Source organism: Rhodamnia argentea, chromosome 4 (assembly GCF_020921035.1).
Source record: "Rhodamnia argentea isolate NSW1041297 chromosome 4, ASM2092103v1, whole genome shotgun sequence".
Classification (NCBI taxonomy): Eukaryota; Viridiplantae; Streptophyta; class Magnoliopsida; order Myrtales; family Myrtaceae; genus Rhodamnia; species Rhodamnia argentea.
The window spans coordinates 22,251,697-22,265,092 of record NC_063153.1 but is presented as its reverse complement, the minus strand read 5'-3'; the positions used below and the strand labels follow the sequence as shown (position 1 = coordinate 22,265,092).

General features: G+C 46.7%; 3 protein-coding genes across 4 annotated transcripts; 1 reads left to right on the top strand and 2 right to left on the bottom strand.

The window, feature by feature from the left end:
* The first annotated feature begins 2,656 nt into the window (after positions 1 to 2,656).
* Positions 2,657 to 4,937, top strand: LOC115740662 (formin-like protein 20). Its single transcript, XM_030674200.2, has one exon. It carries the CDS (start codon positions 2,751 to 2,753, stop codon positions 4,362 to 4,364), a length of 1,614 nt encoding a protein of 537 aa, XP_030530060.1. The 5' UTR covers positions 2,657 to 2,750; the 3' UTR covers positions 4,365 to 4,937.
* Positions 4,938 to 6,586: 1,649 nt separating this feature from the next.
* On the bottom strand, positions 6,587 to 8,441 carry LOC115740663 (threonine synthase 1, chloroplastic-like). The gene has a single exon (XM_030674201.2). The coding sequence runs from the start codon at positions 8,299 to 8,301 to the stop codon at positions 6,745 to 6,747; it is 1,557 nt and encodes a 518-aa protein (XP_030530061.2). The 5' UTR covers positions 8,302 to 8,441; the 3' UTR covers positions 6,587 to 6,744.
* Positions 8,442 to 10,190: 1,749 nt separating this feature from the next.
* LOC115740664 (ankyrin repeat-containing protein NPR4-like) lies at positions 10,191 to 13,085 on the bottom strand. Of its 2 annotated transcripts, XR_004015386.2 has the most exons (4): positions 12,358 to 13,085; positions 11,592 to 12,048; positions 10,756 to 11,303; positions 10,191 to 10,281 (listed from the first exon to the last, which is right to left on the bottom strand). XR_004015386.2 is itself a non-coding variant. In XM_030674202.2 (3 exons), the coding sequence occupies exons 1-3, from the start codon at positions 12,937 to 12,939 to the stop codon at positions 10,870 to 10,872; spliced, it is 1,473 nt and encodes a 490-aa protein (XP_030530062.1). In that variant the 5' UTR covers positions 12,940 to 13,085; the 3' UTR covers positions 10,638 to 10,869. The 2 variants fall into 2 exon arrangements, 1 of the variants encoding a protein (XP_030530062.1); XM_030674202.2 differs by lacking the exon at positions 10,191 to 10,281 and having other exon boundaries at positions 10,638 to 11,303.
* Positions 13,086 to 13,396: the final 311 nt, after the last annotated feature.

Below are 13,396 nucleotides of genomic sequence, written 5' to 3'. Positions count from 1 at the left end.
GTTAAACTATTGCGAGCAGTGTATGTGCTTTTATCGCGATTTGTCATATTGACTTTAGGTAGGGGTTTTTGTACACCCGTCCTATCCATTACCAAAGGAAAGTAGGTCATTTTTGTTTTCATGAGTGATTTAGCGTTTGTGCATTTATACCGAGAAAATTATAAAAAAACAAATCCTAAATCTATTATATTTTTGTCAATTCAGTTATAAACCTTTTAAGTTTGTCAAGTGTGTCATGAATATTTTCACTTTTTTCCAATTGAGTTCCATCTTATCAATTTGGCCGGATTTCGGCGACGTGAGCGTCCGGCGTTTTATGTGATATGATCGGCGCCGACATGAACGAATTTCAATATTCAATATTATCTATTCTTTTTATTTTTCTTTACCCGTTTGTCCTTTGTTTTTTCTTGACTTTTAGTTTTCGGTGATCGACAAGGGCCCAACGACCATAGCCATCCATTGAGGGGAAAAAAACCAAGAAAAGAAAAAACAAAGGAAAAAAATAAAATAGTAAAATTTTCTAAAATATTTTTTTCTTGAATTTGTTTCGGTGATCGGCGAGGGTCGGGCAACCCTAGCCAGCTACCGAGGGGAAAAAAAACCAAGAAAAGCAAAAACAAAGGAAAAAAGAAAATAACAAAATTTTCTAATATTATTTAAAATTGTCTACTTTAACGGATAGGAGCGTGAACTTTCATACAATACCCAACACAAGTAATGTGTAAACAATTTAATACTAACCACTTTATCACACTCGATTTAGAAAGACAATCGATTGTTAAAGTTACGGCTAAATTTGAAGCCAAAAAGGTTAACAAAGCTTATGACTAAGAGATTGATGGGAAGCATGATTCTCTAACTCATGTGAAAAAGTTTTGCACCACGTATAATATATACTCGTCATTTTTTTTAATTGAAATTTGCCGAATTGAGAGGGGTGGGGCACTTGCAATGAAACCTGTTGTCACAAAAAGGAATTTATGGCCATTGCTAGCACTACATAAAGGCAAATTTCGGGCCTATTCACATGATTCCTAAAGGCTAGAGATTGTCGCGCATAGTGTTCATAGCCGATCACAATTCTTTATCATGAGAATCAAAAAGTCGAGGGCGCCCTCTCATTATTTTTTTAATCTGAAATTTCTCGTTTTTTGTGTAGAATCGTTCGGCAATCTCGATCTATTTAAAGCGGCGGCACGATCTCAACTTTTTACTTATTTCGTTTGAATTTTTGCGACGCGCGATGTGTTCATGTTCGATAGGTAAATTCACAGGAAATTTTTTTTTTATGCCTTTTTCTTTTTACTTTTCCGGGTTCCGTTATATGCCGTGGGAAAAAAGCAGAAAGGCTAGAAAAAGGGGGTGAAACACAGCGAGCCATTTCTTTTGACGAAGTGTCGCCTAAATAAAGCCGATGTTTTTAACTTGTGGTTCTGTTTTGCTGTCAAAGGACACGACTTCAATCATTGCTCTAATGCCCCCCAAATCATGTAAATTAGTTTTTTTTTTTTTTTGGGTCGGATTCGTGTAAATCAGTTAAAAAAACAAAATAAAATAAAATAAAAACTCGAAAAAGAAAAGAACGGATAAAAAGGTTGCCGTGACACGTGACCGTACATACGAGATACGACACGGTTGTCGTATAGTGTACACGTGGCCTCTCGTTTAGCCAACCAGAAAATCTAGTTTTTTTTTTTGGTCTAGTTTAGGCGCAACCAATAAGTGCTTTGCAAGGAACTTCGACGTGTCTTTGCAAACTCGGACATAAAAAAAAATGATAGATTTTTGGAAATACATTAATAATTCCTGAAATATATTGGGCTCGGGGCTGGCTATTGAGGCGGTCGATTTGTCATTTTCAACATGTCTCGTTGTGTCTAATCATGTCCATTTAGGCTTAGGAAAGCACGTGAGCCTAACTTGATTTTAACAATTTTCTGCGACATAAGAACCCGATATTATCACTATCGTTATCATTATCATCATTATCGTTTGATTCAATTACCCAAAATTCTCAAAGCAATGTGATGGAGGATCAACCAATATACTTTCTACGTTGCTCGCATACATAACTTTAATGGGCACGTGTGCCGTCCCCTTTTCCTTAGTACCTTAAATTTGTTGAAACTGAAATTTCCTGTATTATTAGGAATCGTCTATAATTTCAAGCATGTAAGAAATTATTTCATACGTACTGTAACAGTTATAGCCAATAACAGAGAGAGAGAGGCAATAAGGACAATAACATTTTTAGGCGTTCCTCACAATTTCATCGTCTTAATAACAAGGATTCTGATTTTTGCCAACCAAGTTGTAAGTTTTTATCGGACGGAACTTGCCAAATTTTTTATCATTGAACTCAATGGAACGAACGTAAAAATGCCCAACAGATAAGCGATTCACGGCCAGGGGAGAGTTTTATACATCAAGGGATTAGCAGAAGAACTCCAACGGCAAAAAGTACCATAAACAAATGCACTTTCCTAAGGAACTACATGGGTGGCCCGATTGATTAAAGTCATAAATGAAAAGTAACACTAACTATTTCTCCCCATCAAGGATGGCGGCAAATACACTTATGATTACATTTTTTATTTTTGGATTTCAGTTACTTTTATTTATAATTTTTTTTGCAAGATTTTAATACATCTAATTATTATCCCCCCGCAGACCTTTTGTCAAGCTCTCCCACTCCACCAAGCGAACCCAAACCCCACATTTCAGAAAAAAAACTCACCAAACTAGCCATGAACGGCCTCGGCGACTCCCCACCCCTGTGGCCACAACCGCCCATCTCCGCCTTACGCCGCCGTCGACCGCCCTCTCCGCTCCTCTCTCCCCCGGTCCTCATCGTCCTCTTCCCCATACTCGCCCTCCTTCTTTTGTTCTTCGCCATCCCCTCGTTCGTCTCCTTCTCCTCCCATGTCCTCCGGCCCGTTACCGTCAAGAAGGGCTGGGACTCGCTCAACGTGTTCCTCGTCCTCTTCGCCATTCTCTGCGGGATCTTCGCGCGCAGAAGCGAAGACGAGGCGCCGGTCGCTGGGGAAGGAGAGAAGACCGCTGCGAGGCTGGCGAGTGCCGATAAAGTTGGCGAGACGACGTTGCGGCGGTGGTTCGAGCCCGGCGAAGATAAGGTGTACGGGTACGACGAACCGGCGATGAGGTCGCCTGGAAGTGGGATTGGCCGGCTGCGGAGGAGCAGCAGCTCGTACCCGGATCTGAAGCAGGATTCGCCGTGGGAAACCGGCGACGACGACCGGTTCCGGTTCTTCGACGATTTTGAGGTCAGCAAGTACAGTTCGAGCTCGACGCAGTTTGATCGAGCCGCTCCTCTTCGGAGATGGCGAAGCGCCATCGATGACGATGATATCAAAGTGATTCCGGTGGACACGTTCGTTCTCCGCACACCTCCGTCTCCGGCGTCTCCTCCGCCTCAACCAGCTGCCAAATCTCCAGCTCCACCGCCGCCACCGCCACCGCCTCGGCCTCCTCAGCCGGAGAGGCACACATGCGAGGCCGTCGCTCGCAGAAGCACGGGAGGTAGGGCGAGCGATGGAGCTGAATCTGCTAAAATCGGAAAGGCACCGCCACCGCCTCCGCCGCCTCCCCCGCGGCCACCGCCCACACCGCCGACGGAGTACCGGTACGCGAAGATCGAGCGGAGGAAGAGCACCGCGGCTAAGGAGATAAAGATGGTTTTGGCTTCGGTGCTGTCCAACCAGAGAAAGAGAAAGAAGAAGCAGAGGACCAGAACGCTAAACAACGACGCCGCTCACCAACTGGCGCCCGAGAAGACCTCCCATTCCGCCGCGCAACAGCCTCCACCTCCGCCACCTCCGCCGCCTCCTCCGCCATCGTCCGTCTTCCACAGCCTGTTCAGAAAGAGCAGCAAAAGCAAGAGAATCCACTCCGCACCGCCCCCGCCTCCACCGGAGCCTCGGCGGAGGAGAACCCTCGCATCGGCCCCAAAGCCCCCACTGCCGGCGAAGCCAGCCGTTCGTCAGCCCAGCAGCGGCGCGCGGTCGCCGCCGATACCCTCGCCACCGCCACCCCCGCCGCCGTTCCGGGTGCCGGAGTTCAAGTTCGTGGCCAGCGGGGACTTCGTCCGGATACGCAGCCCGCCGGAGCTGGAGGACGCGGACGTTGCATCGTCGCCTAGCCACGAGGCGACGACAACGGACGGCCGAGATCGCAGCGGCGGTGGGGCATCAGGTGGGCCCGGGATGTTCTGTCCGAGCCCAGACGTGAACGTCAAGGCCGACTCCTTCATAGCGAGGCTCAGGGATGGTTGGAGGCTTGAGAAGATCAATTCGATCCGAGAGAAGCAAAGTGTCGGCGGGCCCACCCCACCACCCACTTGAAACGCAAGTGAAGCAAATCTCACTTTCCCTCCATTTTTTTTCGGGCTTTTTTAACTAGAAAAAGAATTCGATGATGGGATTTGCTTTCGCTACCATAACCCACCCCACACACAGGAACAAAAAAATTCGAATTGGACTGAATATGTAGAGTGTGTATGAGAAAGTTACATGAACATAATGATAGTAACAGGTCAATTTAGCCGCGAGATTTCGATTTCGAGGGTGGCTGTGATTTTGGTGAGGAAGGAGATGTTGTTCATTAGGTAGGCTCTCCAATCGTGGGGTTTGTTTTTTGGGTTCCCCTCTCTTGGAGCCACCTAAAGTCGCGTCTTTTAAGGTTTTCTTTTTAGTGGTTTTGGTATGGTCATTCGGTGTTGGCGTGTCTGGTCACAGTCAAACACACGAGAGTTGCTTTGATTTAGGTGGTTTGAACTGGGGGGGCGCTCTGGTCGGATCTTTTATCGCCTCCTTCGAGAGCCGCCTCTTTCGTTTGTAAGAAGATCGGTGTTACCGAGTTGGGTTTGTGACGAAGCCGACAGCATCTCTTAATGCAATCTATTTGCCATTTCGCTCCATACTTCCTCTTCGACTCTTTCTGTCGAAACTCCTTTCTTCTTTGCGTGGTGTGCCCTGCAAAGGAGAATCGAGCAGGCACGGACGGTGCAATCTCTGTCGCCCGTTCTGCTTCATCGCCTTTCGCTACCGAATAGAAATTCATTCAGATGCAGTATGATCTAATGCATAGCAGAATAATTGGCAAGAGGAGAATCAATGGTCGAATGTATAAACTAAGGACCTGTCCCTAGCTTTCCCATTTTCCCTTTAACCGATCCGCATTTGCTCCGAATGAATTTCAAGCTTAGGCCCAGTAATGGCCGATGCAAGGATCGTAGTCCAACCGTCCCGACTGCAGATTCACCACGATGACGCCCAAGGGGGATTGAAAAAAAAACGCCATCCAACAAATTCTCCTGCTTAGACAATTTCCAGATATGACCATAACCCGGATAATGAAGAACGCACGAGCTCAAACGTGTCCCAAACCTATTACTATAGGATCGTTTTCAAAGCACATAATCTTATTTTAACAAACTGGGTTGCTGCATCTCAGCCTAGAAGCAACCTCTATGGCACCAGAAATGGTTTGACAGAGAAGCATGAGAAACTGCGAAACAAGGGAAACTGGTCGAAGTGAACACAGATTGATTCCACCGGCACTAACAGGGGATTCTATTTCTGCACACCAATGTATGCAATCTAGTCTCGTTCATCGCAAGGGACCAAAAACCTTTTTAACGTGACTTTAATCCTGCTTCCGAGTGCGCAACTAGCAGCTTGGAATGTCTCGACGGCCTTCTCAGTCATTTGATCGTCATTGCTCATCTTTCGGCGCGACAGGAGCAAAAAAGCACAGAGCTACCATGCCTTAACCAGACTCATTACCTCTTAACTATCATCCCCTAAAATCACTCTTTTTGGTAATAAGAGCGTATCCCATCTGGTTCAAAAAGACGTGAAGCTAAACAGGTAGTAGTCATTTACCTTATGAAAACAGACACGGCTGCTGCTTTTCGCTTAAAGGATCCATATGGAGGTGAATCCAACTGAATCTCAGAGAAGATTCAACTTCCCTCAGGTCATTCCTAGTCTAAAGGTGTCTGAGAGGACATCGGGAGACAAAAGCCCCATCCAACCATTTCTCGGATGTGACACATGATTTGTACCCGCTTCGCACGACCTCTATGATCTCTCCCTCCACAGAATTCAAACTGATGCATGACTCCATATGCATGTAACTCTTTTGTTCTACTCCTTTTTGCTTCAGGCTCCCCCATCCCCAAAAATTTTGGGAAAGTATGTAGGGGAAGAGAAGAGAAGAGAAGAGAAGGGATGGATGCTTCATCGTCAACAAACAACAGTTCTTAGAGAAACAAGAAACAAGGCTCTTAGACACAAAGCATGTTCTTTTCTCAGAAAGTGCAGAGAGCTCTGTCTCCTAATAACAAAGCACCGTTAACAGAGTTATCAGACGGTCCCTCTCCCTTTCTCAAGTTGATAGCCATAACATGTAGAGCATGTCATAGGACCACATCCATTCTAACTTCGAGATGATCTAAAAAGAGTTATTGACACCAGAATGATATGCAACCACCACAGGCATGCAATAATGTGACAAACCAAATGCACAGATCATAAGTTCTGGCTAGTTCTGAGGACGTTCTGAAAATACTGCTTGATCTCAATAATCTTCACTCACTAAACGGTTATTGGAAAAATAGCACCCTCAACGACAAATAGTGTGACAGTTTTACGAGCTAAAACATGGAGACAAAAACATCTCATACCATAGGATACAAGCAGATACGCAAAAAACAACACCTTAATTCTTTTGCAAGTAGTCCTTCAAAACATCCATGACTGACCCAAAATCTGCCTTCACTTGCACCGGAGGATTCGCATACCGGCAAGCCATGTCAGGGATGTCATTGGAATGGTAATCAATTTTGGACTGCGTAAACTTCAATCCGTGCGCAGTGCTAACCACAACTGTCCTATCTGTGGGCGCAATGACCCCACTATTCCTGAGTTTGGTCAGCGCCGTCAATGCGACACCAGTGTGGGGACATATGAACATTCCGGTCGAATCTGCTTGTGCCATAGCATCCATCAACTCCTCTTCGGTTGCCTCCTCAACAATACCATCCGAGTGCTTCAAAGCATAAACGGCTCTGTCGATAGAAACAGGGTCACCAATCTGAATAGCAGATGCAAATGTGTTGTTCGCCTTCACTGCCTTAAAATCCTTCCAACCAGACTTATAATACAAGTAGAGTGGATTAGCATTCGCAGCCTGAGCACAAACAAGCCTTGGGATCCGATCAACCAGACCCAATTCATGGCACATTTTGAAACCTTTGTAGAATGCATAGATATTCCCTAAGTTCCCACCTGGGACGATGACCCAATCAGGCACCTCCCAATCAAACTGCTGCAGTATCTCGACGGCGGCAGTCTTTTGCCCTTCGAGCCTCAAGCTGTTCAACGAATTGGCTAAATATATGGGCAATTCTGCCGTGACTTCCCTGATCAACTTCATACACCCGTCGAAATCGGTATCAATGCTCAACACAAAAGCCCCATTCGCGATGGGCTGCACCAACTGAGCCATCGAAATCTTATCTGCAGGCAAGAAAACGATGGATGGAATGCCCGCAGCTGCACAGTAGGCCGAGAGCGCAGCCGAAGTGTCCCCAGTCGAGGCACACCCAACGCCAACCAACGGCCGGTCCATCTTGCATAGCCTATTAACCTGAGAGACCAGAACGGTCATGCCGAGATCCTTGAAACTGCCAGTATGGCTAATCCCACAATGCTTGACCCACAAATCGTCCATACCCAGAAACTGTTTGCCGAAACGCTCAGCCCAGAAGAGATTGGAATTGCCTTCGAAGGCCGAGACGATGTGGTCGGAGTCGATCCCAGGCAACACCCACTCCTTCTTGCTCCAGACACCCGAGCCGTAGGGCCACGTGGTCTTGCCCACGCGCGAGTCGAAGAGGTTCTTCCAGTACGCACCGTCGAACTTCTTGAGGGCGTCCATGTCGTGCTGGACGTCGAGCAGGCCGCCCGAGCGGCTGCGGTACACGATCTCGTCGAGCGAGTAGGACTCGGAGGCGTTGAAGTCGCAGCCGAAAGGGACGTACTTGGCGGAGAAGGTGTGAGCCTGGCGGTGGCGGCGGGCCTCGTCCCTGATGTTGTGGATCGTGGCCGTCGCCGGAGGAGGCGACGGCGCGGGAGGGGAGTGGTTGGTGGGGGGCGGGTCGAAGGTGGAGGCACAGGAAACGGCGAGGTGCTTTCGGCGGATAGGGAAGTGTCTAGGGTTCGGGGTTAGAGAGGAGGGAGAGTAGTAAATCAGTGTGGAGGACGCCGACGCCATTGCTTCTGCGTTGAGAGGACGAGGAGCGGCGGCGGCGACAGTGATGATGTGACGGCGGCGGAGGAGGCGGCGCGAAAGGATGGGGGAGCGGTGGTTCGGGCTTTGAAGTGAGAAACGGGGCTTGTGCTGGCTCGTCGGGTTGTGGAATTTTCTGTATTTTCATGGTTTTTTTTTTTGGTCTCTTTCGTTTTATGGATTTTATCTTTTTGGAAAATTGGACTCGAGGGGATATTCTTGGAATTAGCCAGTTTATTTATGAAAAAAAGACACAAATGATGTCCGGTCCCTTAACTTTTAATTTGACTTACATGGTCCATAAAATTTACCTCAATATGCAATGTCGACCTTGAACTTTCAATTTTTTCAATATAATCCCCGTACTTTTGAAACACGTTCAATTTGGTGTTTGAACTCTAAGAAAACATCAAATATTGTCCCTCAACTTGAATTAATTGAAGGGCTATATTTAACGTCTTCAAATAGTTCAGAAAATAAGTTGAACATGTTTCAAAAGTCCGGAAATTATATTGATGAAATTAAAAATTCATGAATCACATTACACATTGAGCTAAAATTCGGAGATCATGTAGGTCAAATTAAAAGTTTAGGATCACATTGCACATCAGATCAAAATTTAGGAACAATTCGCATTTGGAGTGTCACTTCTTTCGTATCGGCAACAAAGAGATGCTGTGTTTTACGTGCGCACAAAATAAAAAGGGGTGAGAAAAATGTGATTTGGATTAATTATTTTTGAGAAAGAAATTCAAATTGTCGTCCGATTGAAAAGAATATTGATCAATTCACATCGTAATCTAAGTTCTGAAGTTAGGTGCTGTGAAATTGAGCTTATTCATAACTTTTAAAAAAAACAATATCACAAGCATGTATACCAGCACCATCACCTTGCCTATTTATAGGCAAACTTGCCGTTCCTACAAATTGTTTCGGACAAACAATTTGATACCTAAATTAGTCTAGACAAACATTAAAATATCAGAATTTCGAAGCTCTTCCTTGAAAAATTCTTGTGATGCCCCGAGCATATTTCCCGAGGTCTCAAACTTGGCTTGCGACAATGCTTTCGTATATATGTCCGTCACTTGATCCTTTGTCTTGCAATATTTCAGCTCGATCTTTCGACTGTTGATGTTCATACGTTTAGTTCTTTCACGAAAAATGAAATTTCTCGGAATCGGGATTGTGGACTTGTTATCGCGAAGTATGTTGCTTAGGCGAGGTCTGGTGAGCCTCGCCTTGGCTTGGGTGAGGGTTGACATCGCATCGCTAAACCTTGCCTAGGTGACGCCCGATGAGGCCTCCCCGGCCTGGGCAAGGATCGGCCTTGCTGGATTTGGACAGAAGGGCCTTGCCGATGCTCGCCCTTGGGCAAGTGTGGCTCGATGAGGCCAACCATTGCCGTTTATGGCCTGTGGCGGATCACCGGCAAAAAGAAGGAGAAAAAAAAGAAGAAAAAGAAAAAAGAATAATAAAATTATTTAACAATGTCCCCAGCAATTACGTCGGTGATTTATGACTTAAATTGGCCGGATCAACTGAATTGATATAAAAGTAAAAAGATTTAAGACAAATTAGTTCAATTGAAAGTTTTATAACTAAATTGGTCATGACCCTTTTTAAGTACTTTTCCAAAGTTCTAAGTCATGTAACTCTCTGTACGTCTTGAACTTCGATGACGCAAATACTGTTCATTGTCATATGGATGAAGATCATCACGGAACATGCCTATATCCATCTATTGTGAATTCATATAATTTGGCATTACAATGCTAATTTCGCTCAAACTGTTAGGTACTTAAAATGCATCACCGATTGAAGGACTCTCCTCCAGAGATGGTGGATGGGATTTCCTTCTTATTCATATGACCATGGACCAGAAGAGAGAACTTCGTGTTCATATGCTCAAACTATAAACTCACATCGACGACTAAACTTGGGTCACGCCTACAAGAACAGAGGAGAAAGTGTTGTGGCAATGAGATTGAGAGGGGGGGAAAAACACATTCAGAGACTAAACATACTGCCCGTTTGCATTTGATTTGAGCCCTGTGATGCCACGAACTATATGGCTAACTTCATCGCGAGTCACCGTCTCACGATACAGCAGAAATTACAGCAACGAGAATGACGGCCAGATAGTTTCAGTTCACTACGAGGTAGACCACTACATCGGTCGATACAACGAGTCTACCTCGTAGTTTCTTATATTTTCGGAATGGCTGTCAACTTGTTAGGACATCATAGTAGCAAAGCCTGCATCTAAGGGGAGCAAGCGTGTCAAGATGACTGGAACATAGGAAGCCCAGAAAAAGGCAAACATTTGAAAATTCAATAGTCTGTCGAACATTGTTTTAAAGTTTCTATCTTAGTATAAGTTGACAAAAGTACAACCAACAGACAATGCAGAAGTGGAAACTTTTGAAGAAGACACGAGGGAACCGAAAAAGCTCTACATGATTCCTTTTATATCAAACAGACACCAAAGAATCGGAAAAATTTGCAGAATTACTGGGTATGTACATCTCCATGTATATAACTTGCTCAGTCTCACACCAGTTCATCTTCACCCGCATCATCCGATAGAGCCCTTGCCTCGTCCTCCCTCTTCTTCTTCTTCTTGATGTACCCCTTCTTCCTCAGGTAATACAGGCTCACCCTCGCGAGGTTCGCGACGAACACCAACCCCATCAGGCAGAACCAGGCAAGCACCGCAATCTCCGTCACGTCCTTCAGCACGGGGTACACGTCGGCCTCCGTCTTGTCCAGCGACATGTGCCTCAGCGCGATGAAGTAGGTGATCACCTGCGCGGTCATGGCGATCCACATGGTCACCATCTGCACCCACATCCAGCGGCGCCGCTTGATGGGCAGCCCGCTCACCAGCAGGAGGATGATGCTCAGGGACGAGAGGAAGGCCATGGTGTTGAAGATGAAGAAGAGCCCGTACTCTGCTCTTTGGTTGTGGGCCATTATGGAAGTCCCTGCATAGCGGATCATGGAGTGTTCATCGAAATGTAATAGACAGAATTAATCAGAGACAGGAAAAATATGTCCTTTTTAGCTCCAATGTGAGCTCCCGCAATTTCTTAACATACAATTGCGATGCCTAGATATCAATTTCTTGTTTGCATATGACAATTTAACATTGGCATCCAGTGATCAACTACAGCTACCTAATCCTTTTCAGAAAAGGAAGGGATATGCCAACATGGTGCGATTGTTCACATACAAGCCAATTTGATCATCATAGGGCAGAGAGTAGATAATACCTGCATAATGAGGGTCCTTGACGGGTAGGCCATTCTCATCCACGGTGAGATCGTTCTGCCACACACCGCCCGGAGGGGTGATGGCAGCCTGGAAGGCCACGGTGGCAATCAGCGATGCAACCACCATGAGGGAGGATCTATGGCGGCTGATCTCGTTTTCCTTTTTCCTTGCTGGCGGCTTATTCCGCGAAGGGGTCTTTGACAAGACGAGCAAAGGCGAAGTCGGAGCTTCGCGCCAGAGCTGAGGGACCTGTGGCTGGTCCGGGTCAGGGTCATGGTCATGGTCAAACGGGTAGATTGACTTGGATCTCAAAGCTCCCTTGTTGAGAAGAGAGTCTTCAATTTCCATGTCCTGGAGGTCCCTGGGAGACTGCTTGAGCACATCTAGTGGGGTCGAGCCGTTCTTGTTGATCGGGTTTACGTTCGCTCCGGGGATGGCAAGCAAGAATTTTATGGTCTGCGAAGATCACAGCAGATAAGTTTCTGTCACACAATGAAAAGGTTCAGACAACTATATAGCAGCAAGCCATAACTTCAGACACATCCAGTTCATCTCTATATCCATACAAGGCAAGTTCATCTTTTCTGTAATCATCAACATCAGCAGAAACAAGTTTCACCTCCGAATGAAGAAAATCCGAGGCACTTGTTGAGCATATTACAAGGAAAATCTCAACTTTAGCCTGACTACCCAATTCGGTAAATGCATCGATCTGTGATATCCCGTTAAATATTTCAACAGTAACAAAATCCTAGAAATGGATACCTCGGTTTGCTTCTTAGCGACGGCGATGTGCAAGATGCAATTCCCGTCGCAATCCTTCCGATTCAACAGCTCATCCCTGTCTCTTCCCCCCACCGCCCCGACCACCAACCTCACCACCTCCATCTTCCCGTTCGCCACCGCCAAGTGCAGCGCCGTCTCGCCCCGGTCGGTCAGCTCGCGAGCCGACTTGGCCCCGCCGGCGCCAATTATCCGGCCCACCGCGTCGTCGCGGCCCTTGATCGCCGCCACGTGGATCGGCGCCCTCCCGTCGAGGTTCCTCACCGACGCCGCCGCCCGGTCCGCGGACAGGAGCAGGCCCACGATCTCACCGTGGCCCTTGGCGGCGGCAAGGTGGAGCGGCGAGTTGCCCCGAGAGTCCAGCTCGGAGGCGAGCCCGGGGGAGCGGGTCAGCAGCTCCCGGACTAGCTCGGCGTGGCCGAGCACGGAGGCCACGTGGAGGGGCGTCTCGGAGACGCCGAGGACGATGATCTTGTCGAGGACGAGAGGGTCTTGCTCGAGCAGGTCCAAGAGGGCCGAGACGTCGCCATTCTGGACCGCCTCCAAGAGCTTCTTGCTCTCCATCTCTCTCTCTCTCTCTCTCTCTCTCTCTCTCTCACTCTAACTGATCTCTTTGCTCAGAGTCTTCTTGTTCATGGTGGAAAAGAAGGCAGTCTTGGCCAAGAAGAAGGACCAGGAGATGCTTCTGCGAGTCATTGCGAAGACATTTGTGGGAAGAGAAAACAAGCAGGTGGGGTCGGAGGCTTTGAGGAGAATGGGAAGCTTCCATTAGCTGGCCGAGTTTGACTTGTCTACGGTGCAGACTTTGACTAATCAGCTCCCATTGTGTTGCGGGGTAGAAAGAGCCACAAGAAAGTTCGAAACGACCGTGCAATCGCAAAATCCATTTAACGTTAGCACTAAACTATAAATTCATGTCAGCAGAAATGACCACGGTATGAAAACGTTGGGGATATAAGTAGGCTAGACGCTAAATTTAGTATTTTTTTTTTTTGGGCTATTAAATCGATAAAATTGAATA

Excerpts from the sequence above, each read along its gene's own strand:
- LOC115740662 (XM_030674200.2), top strand. The coding sequence starts at position 2,751 with ATGAACGGCCTCGGCGACTCCCCACCCCTGTGGCCACAACCGCCCATC.
- LOC115740663 (XM_030674201.2), bottom strand. The coding sequence starts at position 8,301 with ATGGCGTCGGCGTCCTCCACACTGATTTACTACTCTCCCTCCTCTCTA.
- LOC115740664 (XM_030674202.2), bottom strand. The coding sequence starts at position 12,939 with ATGGAGAGCAAGAAGCTCTTGGAGGCGGTCCAGAATGGCGACGTCTCG. Across the intron at positions 12,049-12,357 it reads TCGCTAAGAAGCAAACCGAG|ACCATAAAATTCTTGCTTGC; the intron begins GTATCCATTTCT and ends TGATCTTCGCAG. Across the intron at positions 11,304-11,591 it reads CAAGGACCCTCATTATGCAG|GGACTTCCATAATGGCCCAC; the intron begins GTATTATCTACT and ends TCCGCTATGCAG.